The 19,058-nt window shown below is 30.9% G+C and overlaps 1 protein-coding gene across 1 annotated transcript in view; it reads left to right on the top strand.

The window, feature by feature from the left end:
• The window catches only part of LOC111704637 (FMRFamide receptor), a 37,669-nt gene that overhangs the window by 4,593 nt on the left and 14,018 nt on the right, over window positions 1–19,058 (top strand). Inside the window, exons 2-8 of the mRNA XM_023476931.1 lie at window positions 11,337–11,413; window positions 12,218–12,307; window positions 14,820–14,883; window positions 15,142–15,203; window positions 15,431–15,504; window positions 18,267–18,370; window positions 18,573–18,614. Coding sequence (XP_023332699.1) covers window positions 11,338–11,413; window positions 12,218–12,307; window positions 14,820–14,883; window positions 15,142–15,203; window positions 15,431–15,504; window positions 18,267–18,370; window positions 18,573–18,614 — 512 coding nt within the window. The 5' untranslated portion in view covers window position 11,337. The remainder of the gene's footprint in view (window positions 1–11,336; window positions 11,414–12,217; window positions 12,308–14,819; window positions 14,884–15,141; window positions 15,204–15,430; window positions 15,505–18,266; window positions 18,371–18,572; window positions 18,615–19,058) is intronic.

Below are 19,058 nucleotides of genomic sequence, written 5' to 3'. Positions count from 1 at the left end.
GGGGGGGGGGGGGGTTGGGAGAATGGGGATAAAGGGAGGAGTGAGGAGTGAAGGATTACTAAAATATTAGAAATATTTCAAATGAATTATTGGCATGCTCTTAAAATAAATAGTGTTTTAATTATTAAAAAACTTGGATCGATTAGAACTTTGCAAGATCAAATATATCAAGACAATTTTACGAACAATAGTGAAGTTTTGTGAATGATAATCATTTAGGAGAAACTTTTTTAATTTGTAAGTTAAAAAAATAACAGTTTTTTTCTGTAACTCATAACCAAAAAAAAAACCAATTGAAACATTGTGAAAATTGTGTGGTTCAATTGGATTTATTTCAGAAAATGTGTGAACAAAATTTTGTAATTTGATTCCTTTCTGTTTGATCACATTTTAAATTGTGTGCTCAATGCGTAATGCTACAAAAAAAAACAGCAAAGAATAATTTAGAAAATGCCGAACTTCTATATATAAATTTGGCTTGTCTGTTTGTCTGTTTGTCTGTTTGTTTGTTTGTTTGTATCCAATAAACGTCAAAACGGCTGAACCGATCGGGCCCAAATTTTTTGTGGGACATCTAGGGACCCCAGGGAAGGTTTATGAAAAATCAAAATTTCAAATATTTGTCTCTATCAAAATTCGATCGTCATTAAATTTTTAAAAATTATGAAAATCCGCGAAATTTTTTGTAAAAATCCGCGAATTATTTTTGTTTTGTTTTACGATGTACACAAAGAGAACATGTTCACAACTAATTTAGAAGATGGGCGCGAAGCGCCCTCTAAGGCTAGAAAGAAGGGCGCGAAGCGCCTTGAATTTCTAGTTAGTTATATTTAAGTATATTTTTAAATGAATTCCTATTATCACAATTGACGTTTTTTTCATTTAGTTTCATGCATATACGAGAGCTTTCTTGATTTTTTCTTAGTTTTTCTTTATTATTTTTATAGTATTTTATTTATAAATTACAAATAACCTGTCGCTTAAAAAAATTTTAAAACTATTTTTAAAGATTTAAGCAGAAATTAATACTTATAAACGTTCATGTTTAAGTAAAGTTTACTCAATTAGCCCTTTCAAAATTTCTGACATTCTTTCAATTTTCATCTTTCTGAAAAAGTTTCTAAATTGGGACACCCTGAGAGATATTTTTAAACTAGGACATTCTGTAACAAACTTTTAAAACATTCTGTCTGGAACACCCTTACTGCAGTGTTATAATTGGAACATTCTGTTTGATAAGTCTATATTGGGAGATTCTGTTCGATGTTTCTATAATGGGACATTCTATCAGATGTTTTATATTGGGACATTCTATCAGATGATTCTAGATTGGGACATTCTATCAGATGTTCTAGATTGGGACATTCTATCAGATGTTCTATATTGGGACATTCTATCAGATGTTCTAGATTAGAACATTCTATCAGATGTTCTATATTGGGAGATTCTATTCGATGTTATTATATTGGGACATTCTATCAGATGATTCTAGATTGGGACATTCTATCAGATGTTCTAGATTGGGACATTCTGTCAAAAGAACGTTGTATAATTACATTATAATCGGGACACTCAGAAATCTAGGCACTGAGACACCTGTGCTTAACAAGTTTTTAAACTAAAAGAGAGTGTCAAAAGTTTGATGAAAAGTATAAAAAAGTTTCATTCAACAAATATTTAATTTTGAAAAATTTCTATTTTAAAATCTATCTTAAAAGAACTGCAAGCGTAACTTCAAGTACCCATTTTTTTGTTTCTTTAAACAATTTTTTATATGCGGTTTCTCTGCGAAAGTGACTTGCGCATTTCTTGCTTATAAGAAGCAATGAGGAAATTATCAGAATTAAACACTTTTCAAATTATAAAAACTACGGTATTTTCCACATTTTCGATCAGATAAAGGTTTCAAGAGTACCGTTGTAAATCGGGCAATGCCAGATCACGTGGATTTAACGGTTCTGTCAATATTCCAGAAAGCTGTGACTTTCGATCACAATTTGACCTATTAAATACAATTTGTAAGCCTTTTCCCTTTTATACTTTGTTGTCGGCATATGCATTTGAATGAAAAAGTATAGAATAAACAAGTCCGTAAGGTAAAAGATTGTTAAATTATAGACCAAAACACGTTTGATTTCAAATAGAAGAAACCGAATGCTGCTCACTCTGGTTAGTCCGGGGTGATCTGTGAATGAAGGATTAATTGAAGTTACGCCAACCGTTATTTTTTAGCGTCCCCACATCGGTCTAGCCAACCTTCATTTTGTGCGTAAAATGTGCTGGTTCGACTTAAACACCAGTAGATATACAATTACAATTTACAATAACGACTGGACTGGGGTGTCCCTTCGCCGAAATCACAAATGAAAAAAATATATTTTTACATAGAAAAATAGGGATATCTCAATAATCCTTCAATAGACAAAGGTTTAAAAGGATCGTTGTGAATCGGACATATACGATTTACAATGAAATGTCTTCACTCTCCAGTCTTGGTGTTTTGTAACAGACTTTTAGAAATTGTTTCATTCGTTTTCCTTTAACTTCTCCATTGCTGTATGATTCCCATTAATGACATTTTAGATTAAAGTTTATATATATGTAATGAAAACCCCTATTTGATTTATATCTTTGTAACCCGTAAATATAGGTTATGTAGCTCCTTGACCATAGTTGCGGTCAACTTATTTACCCTTTTCTATCTAAATATAGACAGCTCAACACAGACTCTTTTATTTACGGATCGTATATACCTGTAGAGGAAGAGAGGATAGAGTTTGTGATATCTTGAAGCAGCATATTTAAGCTGATAAAGTATTAAGTGGAGTTAGGCATTTTTCTAAATAAAGAACACAGCTTTAATCTTGGAAACTAAATTGATATAATAAATATTTAGCAAAAATTGTGTTTCCATGGCTTGTAATGATTAAAAATAAAGTCTGTTGGTAAAAATAAATTGCAAAAATTTTGATACTCAATAATTGCTGCGGCGCTAAGAAAAAAAACACTTGATAAAACTCATTAATTTAATATATCTCAGACCTCCGCAGTTGGAGTTTCAAACATTTTGTTTTGTAAAATTCTGAACAAGACTGCTATGCATCAATTTTCAAGACTGGGTAAACTTTAGAGCGTCAATGTTTTATATTTATTGGGAAGCTGTAGACGTAATTTGAAGTGGCAATGTCTTATTCATAATAATATACCATTTAACCCTCCAGCAATAAATAGGTCCTTATTGTATCCTTATTTATACAAAAGGTTTCTAGGGTACCGTATTGAATCGGATATGATACTCTTTTACTCGAGGGTCACTTTAACTTACGTCTATTGAGATATTGAAATTATGCGAAATGGTTAGCGGTGGCAAATTGTATAGGATTGAAGAAGTTACTTTAAAAATTGTTCATTATTTTGCGTATATCAGTTTATATTTGTATCAAAATTAGATTCTTTCTCTGGAAGTTCAAATCTCTATCAAACTGATGTGTAAATTTTTTTTTACAATCTCAGAGAGTTTATTTACAAATCTGAAATCGGACATTTTTGACAGATGCCAAAGTTTCAAATCCAATACAGTCTCTAAAATGGACTCAACGCTAAGATCTTCAAAATGGCCTAAATAACAATGGATACATATACACTGCGTATATTAAGTGCGTAAACGTCCTTCGTAAAGAAATTTTTTAAATTATATCTTTAAAAAATTTGCTGTCAATCCCAAATCAGCAGAACTGTTTGCTTTTGTTTTGGTTTAAAAATAAATTGGTCTTACTTAGCATGCAGAATCATTACGTGTGGTTAGAAATTGCGTTTTAATTTAATGGCTTTTTTAAGAGTTTATAATCTATATAATGAAACAAGACATTTTTAAATATATATATATATATATATGTTGTCTATAGCCGGCCAAACGGCTGGACCGAATTGGCTGAATTTTTTTGTGGACACTCATGGGTGGATTAGACTTTAAAAAATTGAATTTTTTCAAAATTATTTTACTTAATTTAAATTTTTTTAAAACATTTATTTCTCACGGGCAACACCGGGCCCTTCAGCTAGCTGTATATTATAAATGAAATCTGGAACCAAATTGAATGAATTTGAGCTAAGTCGCTGAACTACCTATAACTGCCTGTAAATTTAAACAACCCCGCGATTTAAAGTTTTAGATTAAGGAAGGATTTCCATTAAATTCGGTATCATGGAATTAGAATGTTTGAAATGTTTGAAAAATAAACTTTAATATTTTGTTCGTAACAAAAATAACCAAAAATTACGAACATTTGGTTCGAATCTCACAAATTTTAAAGTTCTAAATTCTGTTCATAATTTCGAACAAAATGTTTAAAGTTTCAAAATGCGTTTAGAGTTGGGAACTTCAGAATGGGATACCTTTAATCCCGACTAAATCTAAAATATTAATCTTAAATAAATGAGAGAACTCTCATAAAATGGCGCGCAAAATTCCAAATTTCTCGGCTTCTGATACGTCACTACGATTGGTTGAACTTTTCAGGATACAAACACAATATTAGATTAGTTTCGAGATTAAGAAATAAAGAGGATTAATACTGATCTCGATATCCACCACTCTAAAGTTTTCAGCTCAGAGTTGAAAACTCTTGTATTAAATACTCTTAATCCCGATTGCTTAATCTCTGCATCCACTGTAGACACTTTTGATTTTCTGCTTTTGTACAGTAAATTAAGTACAGGCTCCAGAGTCCAAGTTTTAGGTTTAGACTCAGGATATATATAAACAGAACAGATATTCAAAAGGATTCAAAAGTTGAAAAAGTTTTTAAAATAGAACAATGTTTATATTTTCCATCCTTATCAAATTGGAACTTGAATCATTAATTGTAATTTGATCCGATGTTAGTCTTGTTTTTCACAAACTTATAATAAGGTCTTCAACCTTTACTGAACGTAAACATCAGACTGCAGTTTAAAGGGACTGAGCTGAAAACTTTAGAATGGTGGATATCGAGATTAATGCTTGATCCTCTCTTTTTCTTAATTTCAAGACTAACCTAATCTTGTACTTGTATTCTGAAAAGTGTATAAAATTCAACCAATCAGAGTCGCGAATATGAAGCCGATAAATTTAAAATTTTGCGCGCCATTTAAGATAATTTACAGAAACGGGAGGAATTCTCTAATTTAAAAAAAACCGGGTTTTCTCTACTATATCCAAGAAAGAACGGTTTAAGAAGGAAATCAAAAGTGTGTTCATTGGATACTCAGATTAAGTAATCGGGATTTAGGATATCTGATTCTAAAGTTTTCAGCTCTGATTACATAATTTTATTTATATGACTCTCCACGCACTGCTAATCAAGATGCGTACGCTCTCACGCATAAATCAAGTAGTATATTGCCAATTACTCATTTAACACTTAAGTAAGAGATTATATCGTGTTGCAATTAAAAAATTTAGGGCTAAATTGAATTTGTAAGGCTGTCTAAAAGTTTAATAAATAACTGTCAGAGGTGTCTTTATTTCAATGCATGTCAGATTTAAACCGGTTTCTCTTAAAGATTTGTATAATCAAGAATTAATGAGAAATCAAGGTTTATGCGGTTCAATTTAGAAAACTCAGTTCAACTACTTACCCTGTTCAAAAAATCTGGTGCCAGAAAAATGGAATTGAGACTTCTCCACAAAATCTAATTTTCTAATTCCTATATCTTTGCAACCGAAGGTGTCGTGACCTTAGATATCGTAAACAATAAATTATGTTAGATGAAATAGTATATTAGTGAAATTTCATAGGTTTAAGCCGTCAGGTTGCAAAGATATAGGGATTAAAATAATTCTTTTCTAAGCTTTCTTCCTTTGCGTGCATAATTTCTGATTGCACAGAACTTGGCAGTCGTATGAACGAATAGTTTTTATTCAAGGAATTTGTTCAATTAAGTGAGTTTGCCTCCATCGCATTCTTTTGGGTTGTCCAACAAAATTTAAGAGATTAAGACTATGTTCTTTTTCATTTGTACCCCTTACACTCATGGTTTTACAATGAGAAGATTAATGTCGACCTTCAGATTATTTTTAAGATCTAAGTAAACAAATCATACTCAAACTCTTTAAAGGAAAAGATTTTAAGAAAAAAAAGGAACAGTGATTAAAATTACAACCAACTGTTTTTGATCTAAAATTACTTCTTATATAGTTTAATTTATCTTACCATAAAACATGTAGTTTTTGAAAAGAAATCTAAAAAAGGAAACTAAGTCTGAGTCTAAGTTTTCTTTAATCTCTTTATCTCAAATGTTTTGTATAGATAATTCAATATAGTACACAGCTTTTATTAACTAAAATGAAGATATGGAAATGTATTGTTCTGTATAAATCATCAAGTGGATATCGAAATCAAGCAATCGGGATTATCAGTATCTAACACAAAGCCAAAATGAGTTTATTTCATAAACCTCTTATCATGTCAAATAAGGCTTGGCCACTTAAGAATTTTATTGAGAGAAGTCTCTAAAGTTGTTTAAATGTTATGTTTTAGTTAAGATTTTCAACCGAAAAACTTCATTGAAAACTCTTAAAATAGGATTAAACACGCTACTCTGACTAAATCAAGGTTTTGGCGAGTTGCTGGCGCCCCTAATTCTTTTCCATATGGCTGTTAGAATCTATTTATACATTTAAATTATCCCGAAACCGCAGTGCTTTCTTGTACTTTTGCTATAAAATATATGTTTTTCTGAAAAAGCTCGCTGTAACAAAGACGATGTCTAAATATATTGCGGGTTTACAGGATCCATTCAAGGATAAAAATAGGAATGGGAAAAGTAATTATAAATTTAAATCATTATTAATAAATGCCAGCTACAATTGATACAATGTTTTTAAATAAAAAGATTATCAGAATATATTCATTTTGTCAAATCTCATCATGAAACACAAGAGGAGTATTGTGGCAAAAACCAGTGACCCCCCCCCCTCATGACCCCCTTAAATACCCCACCGGTGGGCCCTGGGGGGATTGGAGGTTTTTTCATTTAATTTGAAAAAATATTAACTTTTGGATTTAAACGACGTCTAATACAAATATACGCAGCGTACAGATCACCCCGGACTAACCAGAGTTAGAGGCATTCGGTTTCTTCAATTTGAAATCATACGCGTTTTGGTTTATATTTTAACAATCTTTAAACTTATGGATTTGTTTGTTTAATACTTTTTTATTCAAACGTATATGCCGGCAAAAAAGTATTTAAGAAAGAAGTCTGAATAATTATGTTGTGATCGAAAGTCATAGCTTTCTGGAATATTGACAGAACCGTTAAATCCAAGTGAGATCTTATTTGGATAAATTCCTGCTACCCTGAACCCAAAACTTAAGACAGGGTATCGTTATAAAAAAACAGTTTTAAAACCCGGGTTTCACGAATGGGGTTAGGCTGTTTTGTGAATATCCATATTTTTTATGAAATATTATTTCATTCAGTTTGTTTATATTTTCATTTTTTTCAAATCTCTTAAATCAAAATCTACACAAATGTTAAGACCCAAAAAAGGAAACTCGGGAGCTTTGTCCAACGATACTCTTTTAAATTTCAGGCTCTGCCTAATTAAAACTGTTGACGCGAAGCGTTCTACAAAATTTGGTTAAGAACAACGTTAATTTCAAATTTCACAACAAAAAATTTTTTTTTTTTTTGTTGTGAAACGATCAATCCTGAAAATAGTTTCACTTAAATTATATATTTGTTAATTATTTAGAGTTAACTTAAATTTTGTCTTTCCAAAAACTGCATCTGGTCCAATTTCATGCCCAGTTTATCTGTCAGCTAGATAATCTGTAAATGCATAATTTCAACAATATCTAGCATGGATATCGGATACAGGGTGTCCACATAAAAATAAGTAAAATATCTATATATTCTTAAATTGCCGTTTTAATATCAGAAATTGGCCGTCTATAAAATGTCCCGTTTTGTGAAAATGTGGGGAAACATGTCCGGGGGCGCATGACTTAACAATATTAACAAAAATTACGGGAAAATAATTAACTGTTTTAAGTATTGTTTGATCAGATTGAGACTATTCAGGTGTGGCTTACAACGTTTTCCGGAGGGGGGGGGGGGGAATAATTAAAATATTGCATACGAAGCGCGCATAATTCCCCCCCCCCCCCAATAGTTTAAAACATTATATAATCATATAATTATACTTTAAAGAGAAGTTGTAATAATTTACAGAAAAATGTCTCAGTGAGTGTTTTTGGAACACTCAGCAGCTCAGATATGCATATATTCATACATATAAGAGATGCATTTAAAGGGACCGTAAGAGTAATTTCAAATGATCCGCCGTGAAAAAATGTCCAATTCGCAATGTACCCTCAAAACTTAAAGGTGTTTTCTCATCAAGTATGAAAATCCATTTTCCTAATTTTGAATACTGATTTTTTCAAAATTTACTGACGCATTTTTACTGCAGGAAAATATATTGGAACTATCAGAATTCAACACTTTTCAATTTAGCAAAACGCCATTAGCTTCCACATTATTTATTAGATATAGGTTTCAAGCTGGTACCGTTGTGAATCGGCCATTGTCATCTTTGCATCTTAGGGTCACTTGAAATGTTCTTTACAGTCCTTTACAGTACAGTAATTTGAAGGGAAATTTTCTCGTATTTTAAATTCAAATAAATCTTGAACCAAATAATTGTAACTTTTTGTAAGACGCCCTCCACTTTAGCTGGCACATCACAAAAATTTGTAAGGAAATGAGTTTTTGCCAAAAACTGAAATGTTCTAATCCCTAGCAACGTGATAGTGTAAATCTTTGATATTTCAAAAACGGAATTCAAAGTTTGAAATATCAAAGGTACACGACATCGGGTTGCAAAAATATAAGGATTAGAAAATCAGGATTTGAGGCAAAAACTTAATCCCTTTGTGTTTTTTTTTACGTTTATTGGATTTAACCGAACCAAAGCTTCACAGAATGAATTTTTAACTGAGAATAAATTTGAACACCCAAATCGTTCACTCAAAGTAGTAATTTTTTAATTTGTGTCTTATTTTCTATACATATTAAAGCATAATTTTCAAATAGATAATCAAGATAATCTATTGAATAATTTTAAATCATCGATCAGATCAACTTTCTGATTTTGTTCGACGACTTAAATCAACCTGCCCTAGGGGCGAGGAAAGCCGACTAAGCCCGTCATGGACAGATTAATTATCCAAAAGTTTTTACCTCTGCTATGAAAGTTGTAGTGGAATTTGAAATAAAACATGACTATGCGAAAATTTAGCAATAAAGTAATAACAAATCTGCACCCCTTTTAGTTTTACGGTTAGGAAAGATTTTTTATTTCATATCATAAATGTGTATAAAGCCAAAATAAAAAAATAACAGCAGTTTTATGATACGAAAACTGTCAGAATTGAAATTTCACAAATTGCAAAAAAACCAAAAGATGAATATTATTCAGAAATTTAAAAAAATGACCTTTGATAATACATCTCACTCAATAAAGATTGAGAATTGTTAGTTAATTATCATTATCTGTTTTGTTCATTAAAAATTCTCTATTATTTCAACTTTAAGATCTTGTGAAGCATTCCTATTTATTAAGGATTACATTATAAATGTTGATTGAATAATTATTTACTAGATTTGTGTTATGACAAATTAAATTGAGCCTGAGCTGGGAACTATTGTATTGTGGATATCGAGATCAATGCATAATCTCAAACAGGAGGGGGGGGGGGGGTAACTAAAATGAAGATATGGAAATGTATTGTTCTGTATAAATCATCAAGTGGATATCGAAATCAAGCAATCGGGATTATCAGTATCTAACACAAACATTCCCAGCTCTGAAGGCCGAACTTTTGTATTGTGAATCTCAGAATAAAGCATCATTTAAGATTAACGACACTTAACACAAAAGTTCTTGCCTCTAATCGGTTCGTCCGTTTTGACGATTATTGGGTACAAACTAATAATTAGAATAGTCAAACATAAATAGATATTACATATTATCCATCGATCTATATATCTATCTAGAAAATGCTGATTGAAATGTGTGTAAAAATAAAATACTAAAAATATGTTTTAAGTTAACAAGCTTGTTTCAATTACTATCAATTACTACATAAGTTTTCATCTCAACGTGTACACTTGAAGAATTTGTGTTTAAAAACATCTTTTTCTTTATATTTCAGTTTCCGATGAAATAAAAAAATACAAAATTAATAAATTTCTTATCTAATTTCATCTGATTAAACTTGTTTACAAATTAATGTTTTTAATAGATATTCATATTATAGTTACAGCTTATTCATATCCTATTTATTTCAACTTCCAGCTATTTCAAATTTATAATTTTTATCTATTTGTGAGGTACAGTGTTCTCATTTGTTCTCATTAACCCCTAATCGTCTTTATTTTTCATTTTTGTTCATTTATAACAAAATTACCAGCATCAACAACTGAATAATATACTATGTATCCTAAAGGTTGAGGGAATGGTGTTTGTCTACGCATTTTACTGCTAGAAACTAGTTTTATAAAAACAATAACAAAGAATGTAAACAAAAACTTTCCTGGGCAGTGTTGGAAAGCCAGAGCCAAAAATTTAAAAGAGTATCGTTGAACGAAACTCCCGAGTTTCCTGTTTGGGGTGTATACATTTATGTAGATTTTCATTTAAGAGATTCAAAAATAATAGAGAACATGAAGAAACTAAATAAATTCATATTTCATTACAAAAATATTAAAATCAACGAAACTGCCAAACTCCATTCGTGAAACTCGGGTTACAAAACTGGGTTTCATAACGATACACTGTCTTAAGTTTTGGGCTCAGGCATGTTAACTATCTGTTTTGTTTGTTTGCACCCTAAACCAGTTCCTGCGCAGTGCAAATACGACACAGTAAAATGTAAACAACCCCTACGTAATTTACTTACCTGGCAAATAACATTTTTTTTTAATTAATTTGGTATCTTACAATCTTTTAAAGGGACTGCCGACATAATTTCAAATGACTCTCCAATAAAAAAAATGGGCGTGTCCGATTTACAACGGTACCCCTAAATTTTTATCTGATCAATAATGTGGAAGTGAAGACAAACTCCCGCATTATAAGTCACTTTAGTTTAGTTTTAAAAGTTTTAAATATTTAAAATGTATCGTTGTGAATGGGACAGTTCACTCATCTGTAAATAAAGGGGCACTTTAAAGCAGAAACTATTTTTGATCATTTTTGTAACTCATTTTATGTTATAAAAAGTGTTTTTTTTTTATCGAATAAAGTATAATTAGATATGTATATGATATACATATATATATAGGATGGGTCTAGGGTACTCATCTGAGTTCTGGATAAACGGAGTCCTTCTCTCTTCTGTTGTTACCATGGGGATTACAGGCTAGTTCCACAATACCAGTACAGGGGGAAAAGAAAAAAGTGTAAATATTTTTTGTCCTTGGAGGGTATTTTAAAAGTAACTTTTTGTTGCCCAGCGCTTAATTTTATCATAATTTTTTTTAAATTGCAGAATTTTTTCCACATACTTAAAAAAATGTATTAACATATGTCCAAAACGTCACATCTGTTCCTTAGTTAAAGATAGTTGAAATTAAAAGAATCTTTTGGAAAATGTTCAACAAAATAAAAAAAATTAAAAATATTTTGAAAGAAATATTTTTTTTATGACACCCTACATATTTTTATAAATACCCCATTGGCCCTTGCCAGAGCTATTAAGAGACTCTTGTTTTTAATTAACCATAAAATTATAGACATGCACGTCAGAATCACAAGAATACCCTTTAAACCTTTATCAGATCAATATTGTTGAAAGAAATCGTCGTTTTTCCAGTGTCATAATTGAACATCATTGAAAATAATAGATTCTAAAAGGTAAAATAACGGATATCTTATGCATTTTTGATGAGGCAATGCTTTAAAGGTTACTGTCGTGAATAAGACATGCAACTCTGTATATGGAACATCACTTTAAATTACGTCCATAGTCCCTTTAATACAATAAAATATATCTAGGAAATCTCACTTTAACTTACGTCTACAGTTCCTTTAATACAATACAATATATCTAGGAAATTTCACTTTAACTTATGTCTGCAGTTCCTTTAATACGATACAATATATCTAGGAAATCTCACTTTAACTTACGTCTGCAGTTTCTTTAATACAATACAATATATCTAGGAAATCTATCCTGTAACCTGGTTCTCCTGAGTAAAAAGCTGAGACTAAATCAAACCTTCCTTAGTTTGTTGAGATGGTTGGCTGTTATAGGTAGGTTTATTTACATTTAAGTTCACTACAGTTTCTGGGAGAAATATAAACACAAATCTGCCTGAGCTGTTATTGGCAAGAAATATATAGTTTCTTGGTTTATATTTAGGTTTGTTTCCATTTAAGAGTACTGCAGTTTCTAGGAGAAATATAAGCAATCTCTGCATGAGCAGGACTGAGTTTATTGGCAAACAAATGGAGTTTCATCATTTCATGCAGTATCTTTTTTAATGAAGAGAAAACATATTTTATCAACCATACACCTCTTTAAACTCTAACAGCTGCTCCCTAAACCTCTGCTACCTAAAATTCTTCTCCCTAAACCTCTGCTCCCTAAACCTCTGCTCCCAAAACCTATGCTCCCTAAACCTGTGCTCCCTAAACCTCTTCTCCCTAAACCTCTTTTCCCTAAACCTCTGCTCCCTAAACCTCTGCTCCCTAAACCTCTGCTCCCTAAACCTCTGCTCCCTAAACCTCTGCTTCCTAAACCTCTTTTCCCTAAACCTCTGCTCCCTAAACCTCTTTTCCCTAAACCTATGCTCCCTAAACCTCGGCTCCCTAAACCTCTGCTCCCTAAAGAGACTGTGTATGTAAGTTTAATTGACCCTGAAAATATCTGGTTATGAATATGGAAGATATTGTTGTATTTAATATTCTCCATTGATTCCCCAATTCTCAAAGGTTTAAAATGAATCAATGTGAATCGGACATGTTACTAGATATTTATATATAGAGCTAGGAACTTAAATTACATCTACAGTCCCTTAAATTACATCTACAGTCCCTTAAATTACATCTACAGTCCCTTAAATTACATCTACAGTCCCTTAAATTACATCTATAGTCCCTTAAATTACATCTACAGTCCCTTAAATGAACCCAAAGCTTAGCCCATCTCTTCCCAGAATTGTGAACGTGACTGAAAACAAGAATTGAGATTGTTTAAACAGAATCAGCATTTTCAATATTTTTATTAAGAATGAAAATATTTTGTGGTTCAATGCTAATCGTAATAAAAATTCAGCGAGGTTAACGAAGGTGAACCACGTGGAAAACTTGTTTGGTCCAATTTTCGGATCGGTCTTTTACAAATGATCGTTTAACATCGCAAACGATAAACCGATGCAATGAGCGAAAATCGTTGAACGACAAATGGCAGAAAGTTTAAATGCCGGAACTCAGGGTTAACGACCATTACGAATTGTTTCTGAAGCAAGAATTGCAAAAGTTACTTTTGCAGAAAAAAACAAACATGAAAAAAAGAGTTTCAAAAACAAAAATATGAATATCTTATTCATTTTGTAGCCATTCTTTCAATAGAGGTTCACTTTAAAATACGTTTACAGTCCTTTTAAAACAAAAGTGAGGCATGCGGATGTATGGGGGAAGTTAAGCTCCTTTCGCTTAGGAAATATGCATTAATTTTAAAAGCCAATTATTAAGTTTGTTAAAATTTGATTTAAAACTTTCCAAGTTAGTTATTCTTGGCATTATAATATTAGTATAGGATATATTTCATTCTATTATTTATTAATTCTGAGCTGAAAACTTTAAAAATCGAGATTAGTGCTAGGTGTCATATCTAAAGATTAAGTTTGTATCCGTGGATATTCAGATTAAGCAATCGGGATTCAAGGTATCCAAATCTAAAGTTTTCAGTTCTGACCAAATTTGTGTAAATTTTATCTTTTCCTTTGTCTAGTTCAGCGTGCAGCCGTATTGACATCTTTTACTCTGTCTTGTTCAGCGTGCAGCCGTATTGACATCTTCTCCTCTGTCTAGTTGAGCGTGCAACCGTATTGACATCTTCTCCTCTGTCTAGTTCAGCGTTCAGCCGTATTGACATCTACTACTCTGTCTAGTTAAGCGTGCGACCGTATTGACATATTCTCCTCTGTCTAGTTCAGCGTGCAACCGTATTGACATCTTCTACTCTATCTAGTTGAGCGTACAGCCGTATTGACATCTTCTCCTCTGTCTAGTTCAGCGTACAGCCGTATAGACATCTTTTTCTCGATCTAGTTGAGCGTGCGATTGGGACATGTCGTTGTCTTCCTTGCTTGAAACGTGTTTAACTAATTTCCTTTATTGTTTCTGTAGCAGAAATATGCAATAGAAGATACAATTGACATGGATAACTCATTTATTCCTTGCTTTCAACGATACCGTTGTTAATCACGTATGCCACTCTATAAATGAAATTAGTTCATATACACTTTCTAAAAACGTAAAGTTACAAATATAAACATTATACTAATTTGTTCACTAGTTCTTTATTATCAATTCTAAATTGACAAGATTTCAAATTTGATAAACGTTTAATTTGGATACAAACAATTTTTACAAACGAAAATCTGATGAATGAAGAAATGAGAGTTAGCTCTACTATATTCGTCAAAAAAAGTCCAAAATTCAACAAAAAATAACCAATTAAATATACTGTTTATCAACCTCGGAATATTTATTTTGACTGTCAACAAAAAAATGTTAAATTAAAAAACGAATAATTCAGATTCAATATTTCTGGGCTTCGTGTTTCTCACATTCTGTCTCCCTCAGCTGTCGGAGTATTACAGGTCAGGTAGACAGGTAGACAGGTAGACAGGTAGACAGGTAGACATGTAGACAGGTAGACAGGTAGACATGTAGACAGGTAGACAGGTATACATGTAGACAGGTAGACAGCAGGTAGACAGGAAGACAGGTAGATAGGTAGACAGGTAGACAGGTAGACAGGTAGACAGGTAGACAGGTAGATAGGTAGACAGGTAGACAGGTAGACAGGTGGACAAGTAAAGTGTACAGAAAGTACATGTCTGATGTTCAAATTTTAGAACATGGCTGTACCCGTACATGATGCCTACACTACTCCCTCTAACCTCAATATTTCTAAATGGTAAATAATGTTATACATACTCACTTATTCTAAATATTATACATACTCAACTTATTCTAAATATTAAGTTAGAATGAACTAAATATATATTCAAATATATGTATAAAGAATTTTGACTACAGGGATCGACGTGAGACGTAAAACATTATGTTAAGTTCAATTTGTTGCAAATAAAATGTGAAGTTTAAAAACTGAAATATAAATATATATGTATATACATATTTTAGTGAGCATCTACTGTGTCATCTCACTAGCTGTAGAAAGATATCTAAGTGTGTGTAGGCCACAACACATGGACAAGGTAGATTTTCTTTTTAATAAAACTAATTTTAAAAATTACAAATCTAATAATGAAATATAATTATTTCTAACAAAAAATGATAAATTCAAGAAAATCAGGGCTCAGTAACATTATGCCTAGTTCGCGAATACTAAATGCCTAGTTCGTGAATGCCTAGACAACATTTCTGAATACCTAGACAGCATTATACCTACATTTCTGAATGTCTAGACAACATTATGCCTACATTTCTGAATGCCTATAGGTTCATGATGCCTAGATAACATATAATGCCTAGATAACATATAATGCCTAGATAACACAATGCCTAGATTCATGAATGCCTAGATAACATTATGCCTAGATAACATAAGAGTGCATGGAATGCCTAAACAGCTAGATATAAAAATATTAAGAAGAGAGAGAGAGGAAAAACTTACAATCCGGGAACATTTTACAAAAATCTGCAAATGACTTTATTGTTTTCTTTATGGTCCGGATGACTTTTAATTAGTGGAAACGTTAAAATTTTGACAAAAAATATAACGATAACAGAATTTATATATCAATAAAAAAGGTAAGTTTAAGGTCAGCCTATTAAATATAACAAATGTGATTAGGTGATTCCTAGTGAGATACAATAAAATATGTAATAAATCATTTGAATTTTCTAGTATCTTTTCTTTCTTGCTTGAATATGCTTAAGCATTCAATTCGATCTAATGTTATCTAGGCACTGGGTAACTAGGCATCATGTTATCTAGGCATAATGTTATCTAGGCATTCATGAATCTAGGCATAATGTTATCTAGGCATTCATGAATCTAGAAATAACGTTATCTATGCATAATGTTATCGTGGCATTCATGAATCTAGGAATAATGTTATCTAGGCATTCATGAATCTAGAAATAATGTTATCTATGCATAATGCAATCGTGGCATTCATGAATCTAGGAATAATGTTATCTAGGCATAATGCTATCTAGGCATTACGAACTAGGCATAGTGTGATCTAGGCATTCACGAACTAGGCATAATGTTACTGAACCCTAATTTTCTTGAATTTATTATTGTTGGTTATTAATTATGTTTCTTTATTAGATTTATTTGTATCAATTCATTTGTGTTTACAAGCTGTACATTAATTTATATTTCTTATCTACACTGCTCATATTTCTTCATGAAATAAACATTTATTTTTGGTATAAATTTTTTTTCATTAATTTAAAGTTTCTAAAATTCATTTTAAACAATGCTGTTGATCACCGAAAAATTTATTCTGTAAAACGTTTTTTCAAACGGTCGTTTTTTAAAACAAAAAACTGTCGTTTCTTTTAAAGAAAATACGATTATCACTTTTATTTGTAAAAACTACTAAACCAGTTTTTACATCGTTTCGTTCTATTTTAATTAAATGGCTTTTAATTTAATAAATAATATAATTTCATACGACTATATCTATATAATAAAACAGACATTAATATACAGAGCGTCCCAAATCATATTAGATTATCTCCAAGCTTTAACGCTAAAATACGCACATAATATTTGAAAAACATGGAATTTTCTGCAAGATATCTTTTATGGAAACCTATTACATTTTTTAAAAATCATTCATTGTTTTTTAATTTTCTGATTAGTCCCTAAAATCACAATTTTGAACTATACACGATCTAATATCATGTGGGACACCCTGTATATGAATTTCCTATAGCCAGCCAAACGGCTGGACCAAATGGGCTAAATTTTTAGAGGACACTCATATGTAGCCTGGGGGTAAAATAGGCTAAAAAATAGATTTTTTTTCGAAATTATTATTATTTTTTTCCACGGGCAATGTCGGGCCTTTTAGCTATTAATGTATGAAACCATTATTTGATATTAAGCTTGTATTATTGTAATATTTGTAATGTTTTTGGAATTTTTGTAAATAAATTGCCAATAACCATTTTTCATTAACTTTATTGTCGATTTATAGTTTTAATTAAATACACTGTAGATTTATATTCTTTTTAATAAAAAAATAATATTTTAAGTTTCTATATTAGAAGTTTTTGTAGTTTTCATTACAAATGGTAAATATTTACCCCTTTTCAGAACATTTTTCAAATATTTTCTGCCAAACATTTTTGTTCCGAATTTCAAGAATCCAAATATTTGAAAAATATCCATTTTCTTAAATATTTCATGCATCTACTTTTTGAAATCCAATATAACCATACACTTTTATCATTCTATACTTAATTCAATATTAGGATAGGTTATAAATACCGGTAGGGCTTTGCGTTATCTTAACAACCCATTAAAAATCCATTAATCCATTGATCCATCAATCCTTTGATGCATTAATCTATTGAACCATCATACATTGATCCATCAATCCATTGATCCATCAATCCATCCTTACATCAATCCATTGATCCATCAATCCATTGATCCATCAATCCATTGATCCATCAATCCATTGATCCATCAATCCATTGATCCATCTACATCAATCCATTGATCCATCAATCCATTGATCCATCAATCCATTGATCCATCAATCCATTGATCCATCAATCCATTGATCCATCAATCCATTGATCCATCAATCCATTGATCCATCAATCCATTGATCCATCCATCCATTGATCCTTTATTCCAATGACCTATAAATCGATTGATCTAAAAATTTATCAATCCGTCCCATTATAATTATTTATAAATCTATTTTAAAATAAAAGAATTATAATACAATTTTTGCAATTATTCCTGAAATAGTAATAATTGTTTGACTAGGGATCGTTTGGTGGATATATTCTACCGATTTTTGCTTTCTCAGTATTCTTCAATCTACCAAAATTCTTTGAACTAAAGATAGACTTCGTCAAGGAGAAAAACGAGTAATTATTATTGTTTTTATAATATTATTATTATCATTATTATTATTATTACCATTATTATTATTATCACTTTAATAATCTTTATAATTATTTTGATTTTTAATATTGATAAATACTTACATGAATATCTTTAAAAAAAACTTTATTATAGAAAGGGGTTTTAAAAATCCAATTTTAAAATTTTAATATTTTATTATTCTAGTGACAGTTTCTCTATACCCTACGTTCTACCAACCCTACTCAGGAAACAAAATCATCTTTTCTAGAAACATTTTTCAAATTGAAAAAAATCAGAGTTACTCCATTTAGGAGCCTGTCATATATATATATATGAATATATATATCTATATATAAATTTGGCTTGTCTGTTTGTATCCAATAAATTATTATTAATTATTAATTATTATTAATTAAAAAATTATGTTTAATGTGTCAAATTGTGGTCGAAAGTCACAGCTTTCTGGAATATTGACAGAACCGTAAATCTACGTGATATAGTCTCTTCTATGTGAATTTTACCCGGGCCCTATAAGATGAGTAATAATAAGAATATATTATTGTGTATCGTGTAATATTGCATTAAAGCTTAATTCCGTAAATATACATAAACTATGCTGTAAATCAATCATATCCCCAAGTTCTCTCAACTATTTGTTTTTTTATTCCATAGTTGTATTAGATATAAAAG

This window comes from Eurytemora carolleeae, unplaced genomic scaffold (assembly GCF_000591075.1).
Source record: "Eurytemora carolleeae unplaced genomic scaffold, Eaff_2.0 scaffold31, whole genome shotgun sequence".
Lineage (NCBI taxonomy): Eukaryota > Metazoa > Arthropoda > Copepoda > Calanoida > Temoridae > Eurytemora > Eurytemora carolleeae.
Note: the sequence above shows the minus strand (reverse complement) of the source record. Positions and strands in the feature narration are given on the sequence as shown.